Below are 18,262 nucleotides of genomic sequence, written 5' to 3' on the forward strand. Positions count from 1 at the left end.
CTGCCTGTGTCTCAGAGCAACCAGGCTCTTTCTCATCCATATACATATAGGGCTTGCTGGTAGGTAGAGAGGGGTCACTAGGGTAACTGGAATAGCTTGGACAAGCAGAACACAAGTGGAATGTGCTTTGGACTCTTAGTCAGGGCTTCCCTGATGGCTCAAGAAGTAAAGAATCTGCCTGCCAATGTGGGAGACACAGGAGGCATGAATTCAAACCCTGGGTGGGGAAGATCCCCTGGAGGAGGAAACAGCAATCCACTCCAGTATTCTTGCCTGGGAAATCCCATAGACAGAGGAGCCTGCTGGGCTACAGTCCATGGGGTCACAAAGAGTTGGACACGACTAAACACACATGCACACACGCACTTGGACCCTAGTCACGCTCAGTGTTTCCCTATCGTGCCTGTGTTACACGTACTTGTTGGAACTACAAATCACCAGTCTTTTTCCCTGGAGCCTGTGATTCAGTATGCCTAAGGTAGGACCAGAAATAAGATGTTTAAACAAGGGCCTCAGGTGCTTCTTATGATCTGTCAAGGAGTTGGTTCTGTCCAGCACTTCTCACACTAAAATCCTCAGAGAAGATCTGACCAAGGAGCTCCATTTCTGTGGCAGACTAATGTATACAGTCAGTCCTGAATATTAATTGGAAGGACTGATGTTGAAGCTGAAACTCCAATACTTTGGCCACCTGATGCGAAGAACTTACTTATTTGAAAAGATCCTGATGCTGGAAAAGATGGAAGGCAGGAGGAGAAGGGGACGACAGAGGATGAGATGGTTGGATGGCATTACTGACTCAGTGGATGTGAGTTTGAGTAAACTCTGGGAGTTGGTGATGAAACAGGGAGGCCTGGCATGCTGCAGTCCATGGGGTTTCAAAGAGTCGGACATGACTGAGCAACTGAACTGAACTGAACTGAATGTACACAGATCAACATTTTTACCACAAACAAATAAAAACTATGAACAAAACTACATTTTAAAAAAATTCTGTTTATAAACAACAGGTTCCGTGGTTATAATTCCATGCTCCCAATGCAGAAGGCACAGGTTCCATCCCTGAGCAGGGAAGATTCTTGCCACATGTCGTGGCCAAAAAATAAAACAAAACAGAGTCATCAAAGGTGGTAAGATCTTAAGGCACTCAGATCTCACAGAAGGAAATCACAAGAGGTGAACCTGATACTTGGCACAGCTTTTTGCCTTGAGGCATTTGCTGATTCTTAAGCAAAACCTAAAAGCAGAGAGTGCTTTGTTGAAACTGATCACTGAGAAAGCCAAGAGAAGGAGAAACAAAGTAGAAACCAGCAGCCAAGCAGATTGAAGCTAAGCAGGGTTTTTGTCATCTCAGCAAACTGGAGGAGCAAAGATGGGGGTTCAGGGCAAGAAGTGGAATCCTGGTGTGCACCCCAAGATTTCAGATGGGATCTGAAGCCTAGGAATGTGGACTAACCAGAAAGAGTCATTTCCGTTTTCACGAAGACTAAAGTTCGGTTCAGTCGCTCAGTCGTGTCCGACTCTGGGACCCCACGGACTGCAGCACTTCAGGATTCCCTGTCCAATACCAACTCCTGGAGTTTACCCAAACTCATGCCATAGACTAAAGCCTAATTTCAAATCTGCTCAATCCTAGACTGGATCACAATGATCCGCCCCTCCTTTGACTTCCAAGAACAAGAGTAAATCCTCTCAGAGTCTCAGGTTATCTTGCAATTCTTCATAAACAATATCTGACACTTCATAAGCAAATTATAAACCAACCGGGGTGTGTGTGTGTTGCTTGGTCAGTCATATCCAACTCTGCAACTCCATGGTCAGTAGCCTGCCAGGCTCCTCTGTCTACGGGATTCTCCAGGCAGGAATACTGGAGTGGGTAGCCATTCCACTCCCGGAGGGATATTCTCGACCCAGGGATCAAACCCAGGTCCCTCGCAGTGTGGGAAAATACTTTCACCATCTGAGCCACCAGAAAAGCCCACAAAGCGTCCTAGGAGATGTGAAAGGCCAAAGACCAAGAGAAAGAAGAGACACAAAAACAGATCCAGGGAGATGTAATAGTGGAATTATCAGATAAGCTTTCAAGATAACTGCGAGCAATATGCCCAAGAAAATGAAGGACAAGATGGAGAATATTACTACTAATGAAAGATGAAAATGTGTTTTTAAAAATTCTAGAACTGAAAATATAATAACAAGAATTCCATCAGTTCAGTTCAGTTCAGTCGCTCAGTCATATCTGACTCTTTGTGATCCCATGAATCACAGCACGCCAGGCCTCCCTGTCCATCACCAACTACTGGACGGAGTTCACTCAAACTCAGGTCCATCGAGTCAGTGATGCCATCCAACCATCTCATCCTCTGTCGTCCCCTTCTCCTCCTGCCCCCAATCCCTCCCAGCATCAGAGTCTTTTCCAATGAGCCAACTCTTCACATGAGGTGGCCTAAGTACTGGAGTTTCAGCTTTAGCATCATTCCTTCCAAAGAAATCCCAGGGCTGATCTCCTTCAGAATGGACTGGTTGGATCTCCTTGCAGTCCAAGGGACTCTCAAGAGTCTTTTCTAACACCACAGTTCAAAAGCATCAATTCTTCAGCGCTCAGCTTTCTTCACAGTTCAACTCTCACATCCATACATGACCACAGGAAAAACCATAGCCTTGACTAGTCGGACCTTTGTTGGCAAAGTAATGTCTCTGCTTTTGAATATGCTATCTAGGTTGGTCATAACTTTCCTTCCAAGGAGTAAGTGTCTTTTAATTTCATGGCTGCAGTCACCATCTGCAGTGATTTTTGGAGCCCCCCCAAAATGAAGTCTGTCACTGTTTCCACTGTTTCCCCATCTATTTCCCATGAAATGATAGGACCAGATGCCATGATCATCGTTTTCTGAATGTTGAACTTTAAGCCAACTTTTTCGCTCTCCTTTTTCACTTTCATCAGGAGGGTTTTTAGTTCCTCTTCACTTTCTGCCATAAGGGTAGTGTCATCTGCATATCTGAGGTTATTGATATTTCTCCTGGCAATCTTGATTCCAGCTTGTGCTTCTTCCAGCCCAGCGTTTCTCATGATGTACTCTGCATAGAAGTTAAATAAGCAGGGTGACAATATACAGCCTTGACGTACTCCTTTTCCTATTTGGAACCAGTCTGTTGTTCCATGTCCAGTTCTAACTGTTGCTTCCTGACCTGCATATAGGTTTCTCAAGAGGCAGGTCAGGTGCTCTGGTATTCCCATCTCTTTCAGAATTTTCCACAGTTTCTTGTGATCCACACAGTCAAAGGCTTGATTTAATAGCAAATAAGGCCATGCTGCACGTAGGATCTAGTTTCCTGACCCGGAATCGAGGACCTCCTTTGCACTGGGAGTGCAAAGTCTTAGCCACTGAACCACCAGCGAAGTTCCCCCTTATTTTTTTTAACCTTTACCACAAACCTACAAGGTAGATATTATTATCATTTCCCATTTTTACAAAGAGACACAGAGACGTTAAGTACCTTATACAAGGTCACACAGTTTCCAAGTGGGGAAACCAGGAATTGAACTCCCAGAGCTTGATTTTAGAATCTATGCTTGTAACCTCTAAGTTCCACAGCCTCTACCTAACTCCCATGCCCCTTTCATCTATCAATTCTTGCACATTTAACCCTGAGGCCAAAAGATGGCTCCCCTAACATCTCCCTCTAGAGTGCTTTTGGTGGTAAGGTAGCCTCATAGAGCAAAGGGCGCACGTGACTAGGACTTGGAAAATCTGGGCTACTGCCCTAGCTCTGCCGCTCCATTCCGTGATTCTGTATTTATTTTCAATTAATTAATTAAAGTTTAAAAATTATTTATTTGTTTGTTTTTGGCTGCACTGGATCTTCACTGCCGAGCAAGTTTGTCTTTAGTTGCAGTGAGCAGGGTCTCTCTAGCTGCGGCGCGTGAGCTTCTCACCACGGTGGCTTCTCTAGCGGTGGCGCACAGGCTCTACGGCGCATGCGCCTCAGTGCTTGCAGCGCCCGGGCTCTAGATAAGAGCACAGGCTCGGTAGTTGTAGTGCAGGAGCTTCGTTGCTCCTCAGCACATGGGACCTGCCCGAATCAGGGATCGAACCTGTGTCCCCAGTACTAGCAGGCTGATTCTTAACCACTGGCCCTCCAGTGAAGCCCTGTGGTCCCTCCCTCCTGTGCTCATCAATTTTCTTCACCTAGCAAACAGGGGTAATGATACCTATCTCAGGATTCTGATGGAGATTAAATGCCTCTAAAGACCTATCACTACTCAAAAAGGGAGCTCCGGGGTGAGGCAAATCTGAACATCTCATTCTCTGAAATCTCCCTTCTGGTGCCAGATGTTGAGGGGATTTTTTTAAAACTTTATCTAAATTTTAATAATAATTTTTTTAAAAAAGGATGGATTTGACAGTAGAAATAAATCACATTTACAGGCAAAAATAACACTGGCAGGACTAGTTCTGGGCAAAACCATCAAGAGGATAAAATGAGGTGGGGGAACCCCTCCTCTCTCCTTCTGTCATGTTCTTGCTCACTCAGGGGTGGGAGGGGCAGATAACCACCTTCATTCCCACAGCAGCTGCCCCAAGCCCACCCAGCACCTTCCAGAGAGTTTCCATCATATTCAGGACTCCTTCATGAACCCTCAGCCCCCAGCAGAACATTCCCAGGCTACTGCTTTCTATTAGATAAAGGGAGAAGGGGTCTCGAACTGACTTTTGGACACAGAGGGAGAAGGGGAGGGACAAATTGAGAGAGCAGCATTGACATATATACACTCTCTGTGTGTGGTGTGTGTGTGTGTGTGTGTGTGTGTGTGTGTGTGTGTGTATGGGCTCAGTCATGCCCAACTCGTTGTGACCCCATGGACTGTAGCCTGCCAGGCTCCTCTGTCCATGAGATTCTCCAAGCAAGAATACTGGAGCAGGTTGCCATTTCCTTCTCTAGGGATCTTCCCAACCCAGAGATTGAACCCGAGTCTCTGGCATCTCGTGCACTGGCAGGCAGGTTCTTTACCAGTAGCAGCACCTAGAAAGCCCCGCACCACCATGTGTGAAATAGACGGCTAGCAGGAAGCTGCTGGATAGCACAGGGAGCTCCGCTTGGTGCTCTGTGATGACCTAGAAGGGGGTGGGAGGGAGGCTCCAGAAGGAGGGAATATATGTATACATATAGTTGATTCATGTTGCTGTACAGCAGAAATTAACACAGCAGTGTAAAGCAATGACACTCTGTTTAAAATTTTTTTAATTAAAAAAAAAACATAGGGAGGTGCTTCATACTCATGTGACTGAGACCCCTCCTTTGCAAATAGCCCTGACCCTGTAGGATTCAAAGTGAGCTGCTTGGGGATGAAGAGAGAGGAAGAGAGAAACAGAGATGGGAGACAGATTCGGAGGGAGACAAAGGAAGAAGGAGAGAAAGAATGAAAGAGAGGGGGCAAAGAGGTGCAGGAGTCGGGGGAAGAAGAAATAAGGAAAAGAAAGAGAAGGGGAAGGGATGCAGATGTGTAATGGTTGGACCATATGTGGAAATTGAAAAGCAAAAAACATCATCACTCGGTGGTGACAGAAAGGCTGATAAGGAAATCAAGAGAAAACCCAGATTTGAGGAAAGTAGCCTGTGGAAGGGGCTTCCGTGGTGGCGCTAGTGGTAAAGAATCTGCCTGTCAATGCCCGAGACACACGTTTGATCCCTGATCTGGGAAGATCCCACATGCTGCAGAGCAACTAAGCCCTGGGAGCTGCAACTACTGAGCCACGTGTCACAACTACTGGAGCCCATGAATCCTAGATCCTGTGCCCTGCAACAAGAGAAGCCACCACAATGAGAAGCCGGCACACTGCAACTGGAGTAGCCCCCGCTGTCTGCAACTAGAGAAAGCCAGAGCGCAGAATCTCTAGAACAGCCAAAAAAAAAAAAAGTTAATATAATTTTAAAAAAGGACCGGGTAAGGGGAGAAGTAGAACTGCAGTGCAGGCATGCACGGGCACACGGCCTCAGGCAGGCCCATGGCAGCTGCCCTGGGATGGTCCCTCACTAGTGGCCTGCCCTGAAGCAAACGGGCCAGACTTTCCCACCTCTTCAGTGACCAGATGCTAGTGTGGGCTGTCACCAAGAAGGGGCTCTAACCTTGGGAGAGATGCCTTTGTTTTTTGTTGTTGTTCAGTCACTAAGTCGTGCCTGACTCTTTGCGACCCCATGGACTGCAGCACACCAGGTTTCCCTGTCCTTCACCATCCCCCGAAGTTTGCTCAAACTCATGTCCATTGAGTCAGTGATGCCATTCAACCATCTCATCCTCTGTTGCCCCGTTCTCCTTCTGCCCTCAGTCTTTCCCAGCATCAGGCTCTTTGCATCAGGTGGCCAAAGTACTGGAGCTGCAGCATCAGGAGCAATTGTTTAACCAGGAGCAATTCCAGGGGAGGGGCTCAGCTCTGGGCCACCAGCACCTGGAGGAAAGCATAGCTGAGACCTCAAGGAGGGGTCGGGCAGCTCGTCACAGCAGCCGCTGCTCCTTCCATCATCTTCTCAGACTTAAGTTCAGTCTCTGCTTGAAGTAAAGGATCACAGCTGATTTATTCAGACACAGAGATCTCTCGGACAGTAGACTTAAATTTACCTCCTGCCTTTGGAGAGCTCTCTTCAACAACTAACTCCAGCTTTGTCTGTCCACTGTGCATGGCCCCAGTTAAAAATGAGCACAAGAACGTGAACTTCTATCAGCAGGAAAACTCTGCAGACTGCTAACCATCGTAGAGTTTTGCCTTGGCATAAGTCCCTGCCTGTCAACCCTCCAGGTCCAATTACCCTGTGAAAAGGGTTGTTACACGGGGTTTTTCCTTCTGTGTGGAATTTCTGGAATCTCCAAGGCGGGGACAATGGGAGACAGGTATCTACATTTTGTTATTGTTGTTCTTGCTGCACTGGGTCTTGTGTGTGTGTCTGACTCTCTGTGACCCCCACCCTGGGCTGTAGCCCTCCAGGCTCCTCTGCCATGGGGTGTCCCAGGCAAGAATACTGGAGTGGGATGCCATGTCCTTCTCCAAGGGATCTTCCTGACCCAGGGATCGAACCTGGGTCTCCTGCATTGCAGGCAGTCTCCCTACCGTCTGAGCCACCAGGGAAGTCCATATGCCGGGTATTAGTTGCCACATATGGGTTCTAGTTTCCTGACCAGGAATCGAACCCAGAACCCCTGCTTTGCAAGTGCAGATTGCACATGGGACCACAAAACACAACTGGGATTGGCTACACACCTGCAGAACACTGCTGCCTTGAGGGGCTCACACCTCTTCCACCCTACACGACTTTGGTGTCAGAGGTGAGCCCCACCAGGTGAAACCTACTATATCTATAGACAACTGCATATACTATTCATGGCTGGCAAAAAGGGCATTCCAGTTTAAGCTGAGCTGCTCCATTACCTATCCCCGCATTTGGAGAAGGAAATGGCATGGGATTTCTTGCCTGGGAAATGCCATGAGCAGAGGAGCCTGGTGGGCTACAATCCATGGGATTGAAAATGAGCCAGACACGACTGAGCAAGCAAACATTACATTTATCTCTAAACATCAGACTCTAGTTCTCCACAAAAGCTTTCCCATGGCTTTCCCATGGCTTGAACATGCATAAGAACCCATAGGGGTGCTTGCTTACGATGCACATTTCTAGGCCGCTACCCCTAGAGATTCTGATTCAGTAGATGGCCTGTAGAAAACCATTGAAAAACAGCGCTCTAGGAAACAGTTCTGTCTAAGAGAACTTTCTGCAGTGATGGCCATGTTTTCTCTCAACACTATTCAGTATAGTAGGCACCTAATAGGTGGCTAGTGTGATCAAGGGAGTGAATTTTAAGTTTTATTCAGTTCTGAAAAGTGAAAGTGTAATCTCTCAGTCGTGTTTGACTCTTCCCAACCCCATGGACACGAAGGAGCCCAGCAGGCTCCTCTGTCCATGAAATTCTCCAGGCAAGAACACTGGAGTGGGTAGCCATTCAGTTTTAATCTATTTCAATTTAAATAGCTACATGTGACAAGGGTCACCGTCTTGAACAGCACAGCTTAGGACCTTGATGCCCAGAGTGCCCAGCAAACCAATAGCAGCTCCTGGGGGTTTGTTAGAAATGCAGAATTTCAGGTCCCACTCTAGACCTACTGAATCAGGATCTGCAGTCTAACAAGATGCCCAGGCAGGAGCTCCCTGGAGATTCAGTGGCTAAGACTCCAAGCTTCCACTGCAGCAAGGAGTGGGTTTGATCCCTAGTCAGAGAACTATGATCTCACATGCCAAAAAATAATAATAATAAATAAAAAATTTAAAACGAACAAGATCCCCAGGCAAACCATAAGTCAACGGAGGTTGACACTCACTTTCAAGAACATTTTGGTGCCTGACTGAGATGCCCCATTTCTGAGCCACTTACCATCCGTTAACACCACTTTCTTGTTACAGACAAATTCTAATATCCAACTGTATTAACAGTCTAACCCAATCTTTACCCAGAATGCTGGATTCTGATGTAACCAGCATTATTGGTTTAGAAGAAATAAGAGGATGTGTGTGCGTGTTAATATAAAGAGGGAAAGAGAAAGATGAAGTGATGGTGTAGTCAAGTTAGAATGGGTCCTATATGCTAGCCAAGGGTTTCAGCAATAGAGAACCATCAAAGATGTTAAGCAGGCAGATAAAATAAGTAGGGTTGATTTCTGACAATAAGGCTCCTAACTGTGGAGGATGGGGTAGAGGAGATGGCTGGTCACACAGGAATCTCCATTGTCTTATATGAAGTATAAGGGTCTTATATGAAGTATACAGGGAGAAGCATTTGCTATCTAATCTTATTGCTAGATTTGAGGAACAGCAAATATTTAGGACTTACAAAACCTATCTATCCTCCAGCATCCATGTCCACAAGTATCTCAACCCAGGTCTTCAGAATAATGTAGTACTCTCTTTTCTTGAGAGAAAATAACAGACGATTTTTGTATTTTTATCCCTAAGAGATAATTTCTCAGCAATAAACCAGACGTCCACCATTTCTAGTAGTGAACTATTTGGGATCTGATTCACCCCTGCAACAACTGTTTGCTTCAAAAGTATACTTTTTTAAAATTTTATTTATTTTGAATTGAAGGATAATTGCTATACAATATTGGTTTCACTTCTGGCATACATCAACGTGAATTAGCCATAGGTATAAAGTACACTTTTTTACACTCCGTTGTACAGCAGAAACTAACACAACATTACAAACCAATTATACTCAAGCAAAAATAATGTAAATACACATTTAAAAATAAAGTGTACTTTCTACACATTTTAAGGCTAAAATACAAGGAGGATATTCACGGAACACACATACTCAAAACAACGGACTTTCCTTTAGGTATCTTTCCCATTAGTATTCATGTAGTCTGTTGTCACAAACATGAAAATGAAAAATAGCTGCAGCTGGGGGTGGACTGAGGGCTGACATGCAAGGAAGTGAAGGACTCAACAAGTGTTCCTCATCTTTTATCTGGGCTCAGAAGTCCTTTGATGCACCCAAAGGGTGGAGATTGGTCAGCCAGGGTCTCTGAGAGGGAAAGAACCAAGAGATAGGACTCTGCTGATTTCTAGGCAATAGGGTTCTTTAGGCCATGCTGTTTTTCAAAGAATAACTTGGAGAAATGATTTCTCCCAGTACTCGAACACGATGGGCAAGAGAATAGCCCAGCAGAGCACTCAGAAGACATGTATTGACCCGATACATGTGGTCAATAAGAGGCAAGGAGAGGGACTTTCCTGTTAGTCCAGTGGTTAAGAATCCACCTGCTGTGGAAGGGGACACAGGTTCAATGCCTGGACTGGGAAGATCCTACGTGCTGTAGAGCAACTAAGCCCGTTCACCACAACTACTGAGCCTGTGCTCCAGAGCCCGTGCTCCACAAGAGAAGCCACTGCAATGAGAAGCCTGTGCACTGCAACTCGAGAGCAGCCCCCACTCACTGCAACGAGAGAAAGCCTGCAAGCAGCAATGAAGACCCAGCACAGCCAAAAATAATAAATCAATAAAAAAATTTTTTTTAAAGAGGCAAGGAGAGAAGAGGTGGATGAAGTCAGTGCCCCAAAGCTCAGGCAAGTCTGTTAGTGGAAGGACCAGTGAACTGAAACTTCTATCAACCCCACTAGGAGGACAAGTCCTTGGAGCAGTGGTCTCCAAACAAGGTGACACGTCCCAGGGAGTGGGCAAGGTGAACCACTGGGGCTTCAGAAGAAGAAATTAGAATCTCTATTTGTAGTTAAACTTTTTAACTTCAAAAGACAATGAATTAAGTTTTGCTAAAACAAACCACAGATTGGCATCTGCCCTGAACTCCACTGGCACATCAGAGGGCCTCATGTCCAGTTAGGACGCAAGCCAGAAAATAGTTGTTGGAAGTGTGAACAGAGGTGTTAGGTTCCTTTCAGCATACTGTGATGTATTGTGTTTTTTCAATATTCCCATACATGTGGATTTATGTGTTATATTATGTAGTTTTTACTAAATCCATCCTCTTAAAATGGGTCTGTTTGTGTGCTCACTCAGTCATGTCGAACTCTTTGCGACCCCATGAACTGTATCTCACCAGAGCCCTCTACCCATGGGATTTTCCCAGGAAGAATACTGGAGTGGGCAGCCATTCCTCTCTCCAAGGGATCTTGACACTACAGTCATCGAAATAATACCACTTTCTGAACAAACTTATGGTTGCTGGGGGCACGGGATAGCTAGGTAGTTTGGGATGGACATGTCAGTTGAGTCACTCTGTCGTATCCGACTCTTTGTGACCCTATGGACTGCAGCAAGCCAGGCCTCCCTATCCATCACCAGCTCCTGGAGCTTACTCAAACTAATGTCCATTGAGATGGTGATGCCATCCAACCATCTCATCCTCTGTCGTCCTCTTCTCCTCCTACCTTCAATCTTCCCCAGCATCAGGGTCTTTTCAAATGAGTCAGTTCTTCACATCAGGTGGCCAAAGTATTGGAGTTTCAGCTTCAGCATCAGTCCTTACAATGAATATTCAGGGTTGATTTCCTTTAGAATTGACTGGTTTGACCTCTTTGCAGTCCAAGGGACTTCAAGAGTCTTCAACATTGATGTTGGAGCTGATGTTCAAAAGCATCAATTCATCAGCGCTCAGCTTTCTTTGTAGTCCAACTCTCACATCCATACATGACCACAGGAAAAACCATAGCCTTGACTAGATGGACCTTCTTGACAAAGCAATGTCGCTGTCTAGGTTGGTAATAACTTTTCTTCCAAGGAGCAAGCATCTTTTAATTTCATGGCTGCAATCACCATCTGCAGTGATTTTGGAGCCCCCCAAAATGAAGTCCGTCACTGTCTCCATTGTTTCCCCATCTATTTGCAATGAAGTGAATGGGACCGGATGCCATGATCTTAAGTTCTCTGAATGTTGAGTCTTAAGCCAACTTTTTCACTCTACGTATAAGTTAAATAAGCAGGGTGACAATATACAGCCTTAATGTTAACTCTTTTCCTGATTTGGAACCAGTCTGATTTTCTATGTCCGGTTCTAATTGTTGCTTCTTGACCAGCATACAAGTTTCCCAGGAGGCAGGTCAGGCCATCTGGTATTCCCAACTCTTTAAGAATTTTCCACAGTTGGTTGTGATCCACACAGTCAACGGCTTTGGCGTAGTCAATAAAGCAGAAATAGATGTTTTTCTGGAACTCTCTTGCTTTTTCTATGATCCAACGGATGTTGGCAATTTGATCTCTGGTTCCTCTGCCTTTTCTAAATCCAGCTTGAACATCAGGAAGTTCACGGCTCATGTACTGTTGAAGCCTGGCGTGGAGAATTTTGAGCATTACTTTGATAGCCTGTGAGATGAGTGCAATCGTGTGGTAGTTTGAACATTCTTTGGCATTGCTTTTCTTTGGGATTGGAATGAAAACTGACCTTTTCCAGTCCTGTGGCCACTGCTGAGTTTTCCAAATTTGCTGGCATATTGAGTGCAGCACTTTCACAGCATCGTCTTTCAGGATTTGAAATAGCTCAACTGGAATTCCATCACCTCCACTAGCTTTGTTCATAGTGATGCTTCCTAAGGCCCACTTCACTTCACATTCCAGGATGTCTGGCTCTAGATGAGTGATCACATCGTCATGATTATCTGGGTCATGAAGATCTTTTTCGTATGGTTCTTCTGTGTATTCTTGGCACCTCTTCTTAATATCTTCTGCTTTTTTTAGGTCCATACCACTTCTGTCCTTTATTGAGCCCATCTTTACATGAAATTTTCCCTTTGTTTCTCTAATTTTCTTGAAGAGGTCTCTAGTCTTTTCCATTCTATTGTTTTCCTCTATTTCTTTGCATTGATCACTGAGGAAGGCTTTCTTATCTCTCCTTGCTATTTTTTTGGAACTCTGCATTCAAATGGGTATATCTTTCCTTTTCTCCTTTGCCTTTAGCTTCTCTTCTTTTCTCAGCTATTTGTAAGGCCTCCCCAGACAGCCATTTTGCCTTTTTGCATTTCTTTTCCTTGGGTATGGTCTTGATCCCTGTCTCCTATACAATGTCATGAACCTCTATCCATACTTCTTCAGGCACTCTGTCTATCAGATCTAATCCCTTGAATGTATTTGTAGCTTCCACTGTATAATCATAAGGGATTTGATTTAGGTCATACCTCAATGGTCTAGTGGTCTTCCCTACTTTCTTCAATTTAAGTCTGAATTTGGTAATAAGGAGTTCATGATCTGAGCCACAGTCAGCTCCTGATCTTATTTTTGCTGACTGTATAGAGCTTCTCCATCTTTGGCTGCAAAGAATATAAGCAATCTGATTTCAGTATTGACCACCTGGTGATGTCCATGTGTAGAGTCTTCTCTTGTGTTGTTGGAAGAGAATGTTTGTTATGACCAGTGCATTCTCTTGGCAAAACTTTGTTAGCCTTTGCCCTGCTTCATTCTGTACTCCAAGGCCAAATTTGTCTGTTACTCCAGGTATCTCTTGACTTCCTACTTTTGCATTCCAGTCCCCTATAATGAAAAGGACATCTTTTTTGGGTGTTAGTTCTAGGAGGTCTTGTAGGTCTTCATAGAACCATTCAACTTCAGCTTCTTCAGCATTACTGGTCGGGGCATAGTTTTGGATTACTGTGATATTGAATGGTTTGCTTGGAAATGAACAGAGATCATTCTGTCATTTTTTGAGTTTGCACCCAAGTACTGCATTTCAGACTCTTTTGTTAACTACAAGGGCTACTCCATTTCTTCTAAGGGATTCCTGCCCGCAGTAGTAGATTTAATGGTCATCTGAGTTAAATTCACCCATTCCAGTCCATTTTAGTTTGCTGATTCCTAAAATGTTGATGTTCACACTTGCCATCTCCTGTTTGACCACTTCCAATTTACCTTGATTCATGGACCTAACATTCCAGGTTCCTATGCAATGTTGTTCTTTACCGCATCAGACTTTACTTCTATCACCAGTCACATCCACAACTGGGTGTTTTTGCTTGGGCTGTGTGTCTTCACTCTTTCTGGAGTTATTTCTCCACTGTTCTCCAGTAGCATATTGGGCACCTATCAACCTGAGAAGTTCATCTTTCAGTGTCCTGTCTTTCTGCCTGTTCATACTGTTCATGGGGTTCTCAGGGCAAGAATACTGAAGTGGTTTGCCATTCCCTTCTCCAGTGGACCGCATTTTGTCAGAACTCTCCACTATGACCCACCTGTCTTGGGTGGCCCTACACGGCACGGCTCATGGTTTCATTGAATTAGACAAGGCTGTGTGTGGTCCATGTGATCAGTCTGATTAGTTTTCTGTGATTGTGGTTTTCATTCTGTCCAACCCTTTGATGGATAAGGATAAGAGGCAAATGGAAGTTTCCTGATGGGAGAGACTGACTGAGGGGGAAACTGGGTCTTTTTCTGATGGGCGGGGCCATGCTCAGTAAACTTTAATCCAATTTTCTATTGATGGGTGGGGCTGTGTTTCCTATTGTTTGACCTGAGGCCAAACTATGGTGGAGGTAATGAAGATAATGGCAACTTCCTTCAAAAGGTCCCATGCAGACACTGCCACACTCAGTGCCCCCGACCCTGCACCAGTCCACGGCCGACCATGCCTCTGCCAGGCTCCTGGTCACTCACAGATAAGTCTTGGTCAGTCTCTTGTGGGGTCACTGCTCCTTTCTCCTGGGTCCTGGTGCACACAAGGTTTTGTTTGTGCCCTCCAGGAGTCTGTTTCCCCCCATCCTGTGTAAGTTCTGGCAGCTCTATGGTGGGGTTAATGGCAATGTACTGTGATATGAGAAGAACAATGCTGAGGGCCACTTATGCAAGTGAAGGGACAGGGGAAGACTTTACAGAAGAGCAGGCAATGGAGCTAAGTCTTGAAGGATAAACAGGAGTCTCCCAGATGAACAAAAAAGGAAGAAGCACTGCAGCCAGAGAAAAAGCAGCCCAAGAGGCAGGAAGGGTGGAAGAAACTGGTGGTGTTTGAGGAGCTGTGTGGTTGTCCACACAACTGGGACAGGGAAGAGTGCAGGGAGAGCTGAGCCTGGAAGGAGACGAGTAGGGGTACTTCATGGTCAGGTTCATGTCTGATAAGATCACCTTGACTGTGATCTGAGAAATAAAGCGAAAAGAAGTAGACTGACGGCAGGAGCCAAGGATGGGGCTCTTGCTCAGTTTAGCTTAGACACTCAGAGTCTGGACAAAAGGGACAATAGGATGAGGAGAGGAAGGAACAGGTTAAGAGAGACTTCCCAGGTAGCTCAGTGGTTAAGGAATCTGCCTGCAATCCAGGAGACACAGGAGACATGGGTTTGATCCTGAGTTAGGAAGATCGCCTGGAGAAAGGCATGGCAACCTACTCTAGTATTCTTGCCTGGAGAATCCCATAAACAGAGGAGCCTGGTGGGCTACAGTCCATAGTGTCTCAAAGAGATTGAAGAGACTGAGCTCGTATGCATGCTCAGAGGCAGAATCAATGGGACCTGGGGACAGGTACAGTGTGGGATGTGAGTGAAAGAACAGCACCCTGGAAGCCTCCTGGGTCTCTGGCTATAACCAGACTTCCCCCATGAGACTCCTGTTCCCTGGCTGTGATGCCATCTACCAACCATCAGCTCAAATCTCATCTCCTGAGCAGACACTACCAATCAACAGAAATAATGTCTAGCTTGCAGGACACCAGATCTTTTTTTTTAATCTACTTATTTAATTGGAGGCTAATTACTTTATAATATTGTGGTGGTTTCTGCCATACATTGACATGAATCACCCATGGGTGTACATATGTCCCCCATCCTGAATCCCCCTCCCACCTCCCTCCCATCCTATCCCTCAGTGCTGTCCCAGTGCACCGACTTCAAGTGCCCTGTTTCATGCATCGAACTTGGACTGGTCGTCTGTTTCACAGATTGTGATATACATGTTTCAATGCTATTCTCTCAAATCATTCCACCTCACCTTCTCTCAGAGTCCAGAAGTCTGTTCTTTATATCTGTGTCTGTTTTGCGGTCTCGCATATAGCGTCATCGTTACTATCTTTCTAAATTCCATCTATATGCGTTAATATACTCTATTGGTGTTTTTCTTTCTGACTTACTTCACTCTGTATAATAGGCTCTAGTTTCATCCATCTCATTAGAACTGATTCAAATGCATCCTTTTAAGACACCAGATCTTAAATTCATCAGTGACTGACACCCGGAACAGCAGAGATGGGAACACATTAGCCAGATTTAAATATTTAAATCATAAAAGGTTTTAGTCTGTTGTCCATCAAATGTTAGAAAGCATCAGACATAATTTCCAGTTGAGTAAGTGAAGCCATGATAAAAGTGGAGAATATTCTTGGGGAACTTTGAATGCAAAGCAAACTCCAAATCATTTAGTAATTGCTGGGTCTCTGTGTGCCTGCCAGACTGACTCAGACCCCTGACAGGACTTCATGACAGTGTCCATTCCCCATAAGTTTCCTTTCCCCTCACACTCTGAGTTAGAGCACAGCGCCTCATGAATGTTCAACTTACACTTCAAAGCAGAACCAGGGATTCCCTAATGGCTCAAATGGTAAAAAAAAAAATCTGCCTGCAACGTGAGAGACCTGGGTTCAATCCCTGGGTCGAGAGGAGGTAATGGCAATCCACCCCAGTATTCTTGCCTGGAGAATCCCATAGACAGGGGAGCCTGGCAGGCTATAGTCCATGGGGTCACCAAGAGTCAGGCTCGACTGAGCAACTAAACCACCACCACCACAAAGCAGAGAGACCAACCTGGGACATTAAGGCCAGAAAGTTAAATTTAAAATCACATGGTGGTAGTCTCCATTTTAATCAATGTCCTATTACACACACGGCTATTGATTTTAAAAACTGGTTTCATGTTAGGTGTATCTTACATTGAAAACAATACAGCCCATATTCACATTAGTGTGCAATTTCCACTAATTTCTGACAGAGAGAAAATACACATATTCGACTTTTTTCTGGCACAAAACCTTGATCATTCAGCTGCGGTCATCAGAGCCAAAGGTGCTCAGGAGTCTTCGTAAAGCACTTCGTCTACCCTCACATCGTTCTCATCCACCGGGACCTGGAGGCAGATCTGCTCTTTGAAAGCCAAGGCCAGGGTGTAGGGTTTCACGTCCTGGGACTGCAGACAGCGCTTCAGGTAGGTGTCATAGTAGCCCTTGCCCCGTCCCAAACGGTTGCTCTGTTTGTCGAACCCGAGACCTGGCACGAAGATGAGGTCAAGTCCCCCTGTGGAAAAGAGGAGCAAATTTATAAGGAAGGTTAATATGGACAGGGACTAGGGCCACACCAGGCCCACTGACTGGAGAGGGGGCAGCTACTGTATTTGTGATTGATGAGGCCACAGGCAATGTCCATGTCACCAAGAGCCTGGGCCAGGAGAGGGAGGCACAGTATGTGCTACTGGCCCAAGCCCTGGATCAGACCGCCAACTGACCCCTGAAGCCCCCATCAGAGTTCATTATCGAGATGCAAGACGTCAGTGACAACCCATCCACCTTTCTCCTTGGGCCCTACCATGGCACAATGTCCAATGTGGGCAAGAAAAAAACCGATCACTTCCCGATCTGGTTTTTGTTTTGCAACGACGCCCTTTTTTTTTTTTTTTTGGAGCACAGTTGCTTTGCAATGTTGTGTTAGTTTCTGCTGTAAGCAAAGTAACATATGTCTGCTCCCACGTGGATCTGCCGCCCTCAGCCGTCTAGGTCATCAGAGAGCACCGAGCTGAGCTCGCTGTGCTATGCAGCAGCTTCCCACCAGCCCTCTATTTTACACATGGTGGTGTATATGATGATTGATAAATGATGTCTATTTTTCCTATGATTTTTAATGAAATACACGATCCCTGTAGAAAATCTGAAAAAACTAAAAAGACAAAGAAAGAAATAAAAATTACTCAGCAACTAGTAAGCCCATCATCCATCCTCTGGCAGTTCTTTCAAGTATGCATGCTAAGTTGCTTCAGTCGTGTCTGACTCTACGACCTCACGGACTGTAGCCTGCCAGGCTCCTCTGTCCATGGGATTCTCCAGGCAAGAATACTGGCGTGGGTTGCCATGCCCTTCTCCATTTTTCATGTACACATGTACAAAAATGCCAGATTCCCAGGCCCTATCCACACCTAGTTAAAGAGAATCTCAAGACTTCCCTGGTGATCCAGTGGCTGAGAGGCTGCTAGCCCTATACAGGTGCCCTGGATTCTATCTCTGGTCAGGGAACTAGATCCTATGAACCACAATTGAGAGTTCACATGGCTCAACTAAAGATCCCACATGCCACAACTAAGACCTGGTACAGCCAAATAAATAAAATAAAAATAAATGTTAAAGAAGATAAACAGAATCTCCAGGGATAGGGCCTAAGTCCTTTTTCTCTTAGTTTTTTTTCTCTAAGCATACAGATGACCCTACACACACTCCTGCCAAGTTTGGGAGTCAGTGTCCCAGGGCGCTGACAACTGGCAGAGTTGGAGAGGGTCAGAGGGAAGTCAGGAAGGACAGAGGTCTTGTCAAAGTCGATTAGCAGCAGTAGGGTGAGCTGTTAGGAGGGCTAAGCTGACCCTTTTCATCTCCCCTCTTACAGAAGTGGGGAGGCCAAACTGTCCTCCTTTCCTGGATTCACATGAGTGCGACCTTTGACCTATTCAGGAACATTCCGAAGGTACCAGATGGGGTCCCAAAGTTGGTCCTCTGGCTGGAACTCTCCCAGGGACACAAGGACCAGAACT

The 18,262-nt window shown here is 45.5% G+C and overlaps 1 protein-coding gene across 1 annotated transcript in view; it reads right to left on the reverse strand.

The window, feature by feature from the left end:
• Window positions 1–9,098: 9,098 nt before the first annotated feature.
• Window positions 9,099–18,262, reverse strand: part of MTHFS (methenyltetrahydrofolate synthetase) — a 32,111-nt gene continuing 22,947 nt past the window's right edge. Inside the window, exon 3 of the mRNA XM_069558978.1 lies at window positions 9,099–16,764. Coding sequence (XP_069415079.1) covers window positions 16,541–16,764 — 224 coding nt within the window. The 3' untranslated portion in view covers window positions 9,099–16,540. The remainder of the gene's footprint in view (window positions 16,765–18,262) is intronic.

Source organism: Ovis canadensis, chromosome 18 (genome assembly GCF_042477335.2).
Source record: "Ovis canadensis isolate MfBH-ARS-UI-01 breed Bighorn chromosome 18, ARS-UI_OviCan_v2, whole genome shotgun sequence".
Lineage (NCBI taxonomy): Eukaryota > Metazoa > Chordata > Mammalia > Artiodactyla > Bovidae > Ovis > Ovis canadensis.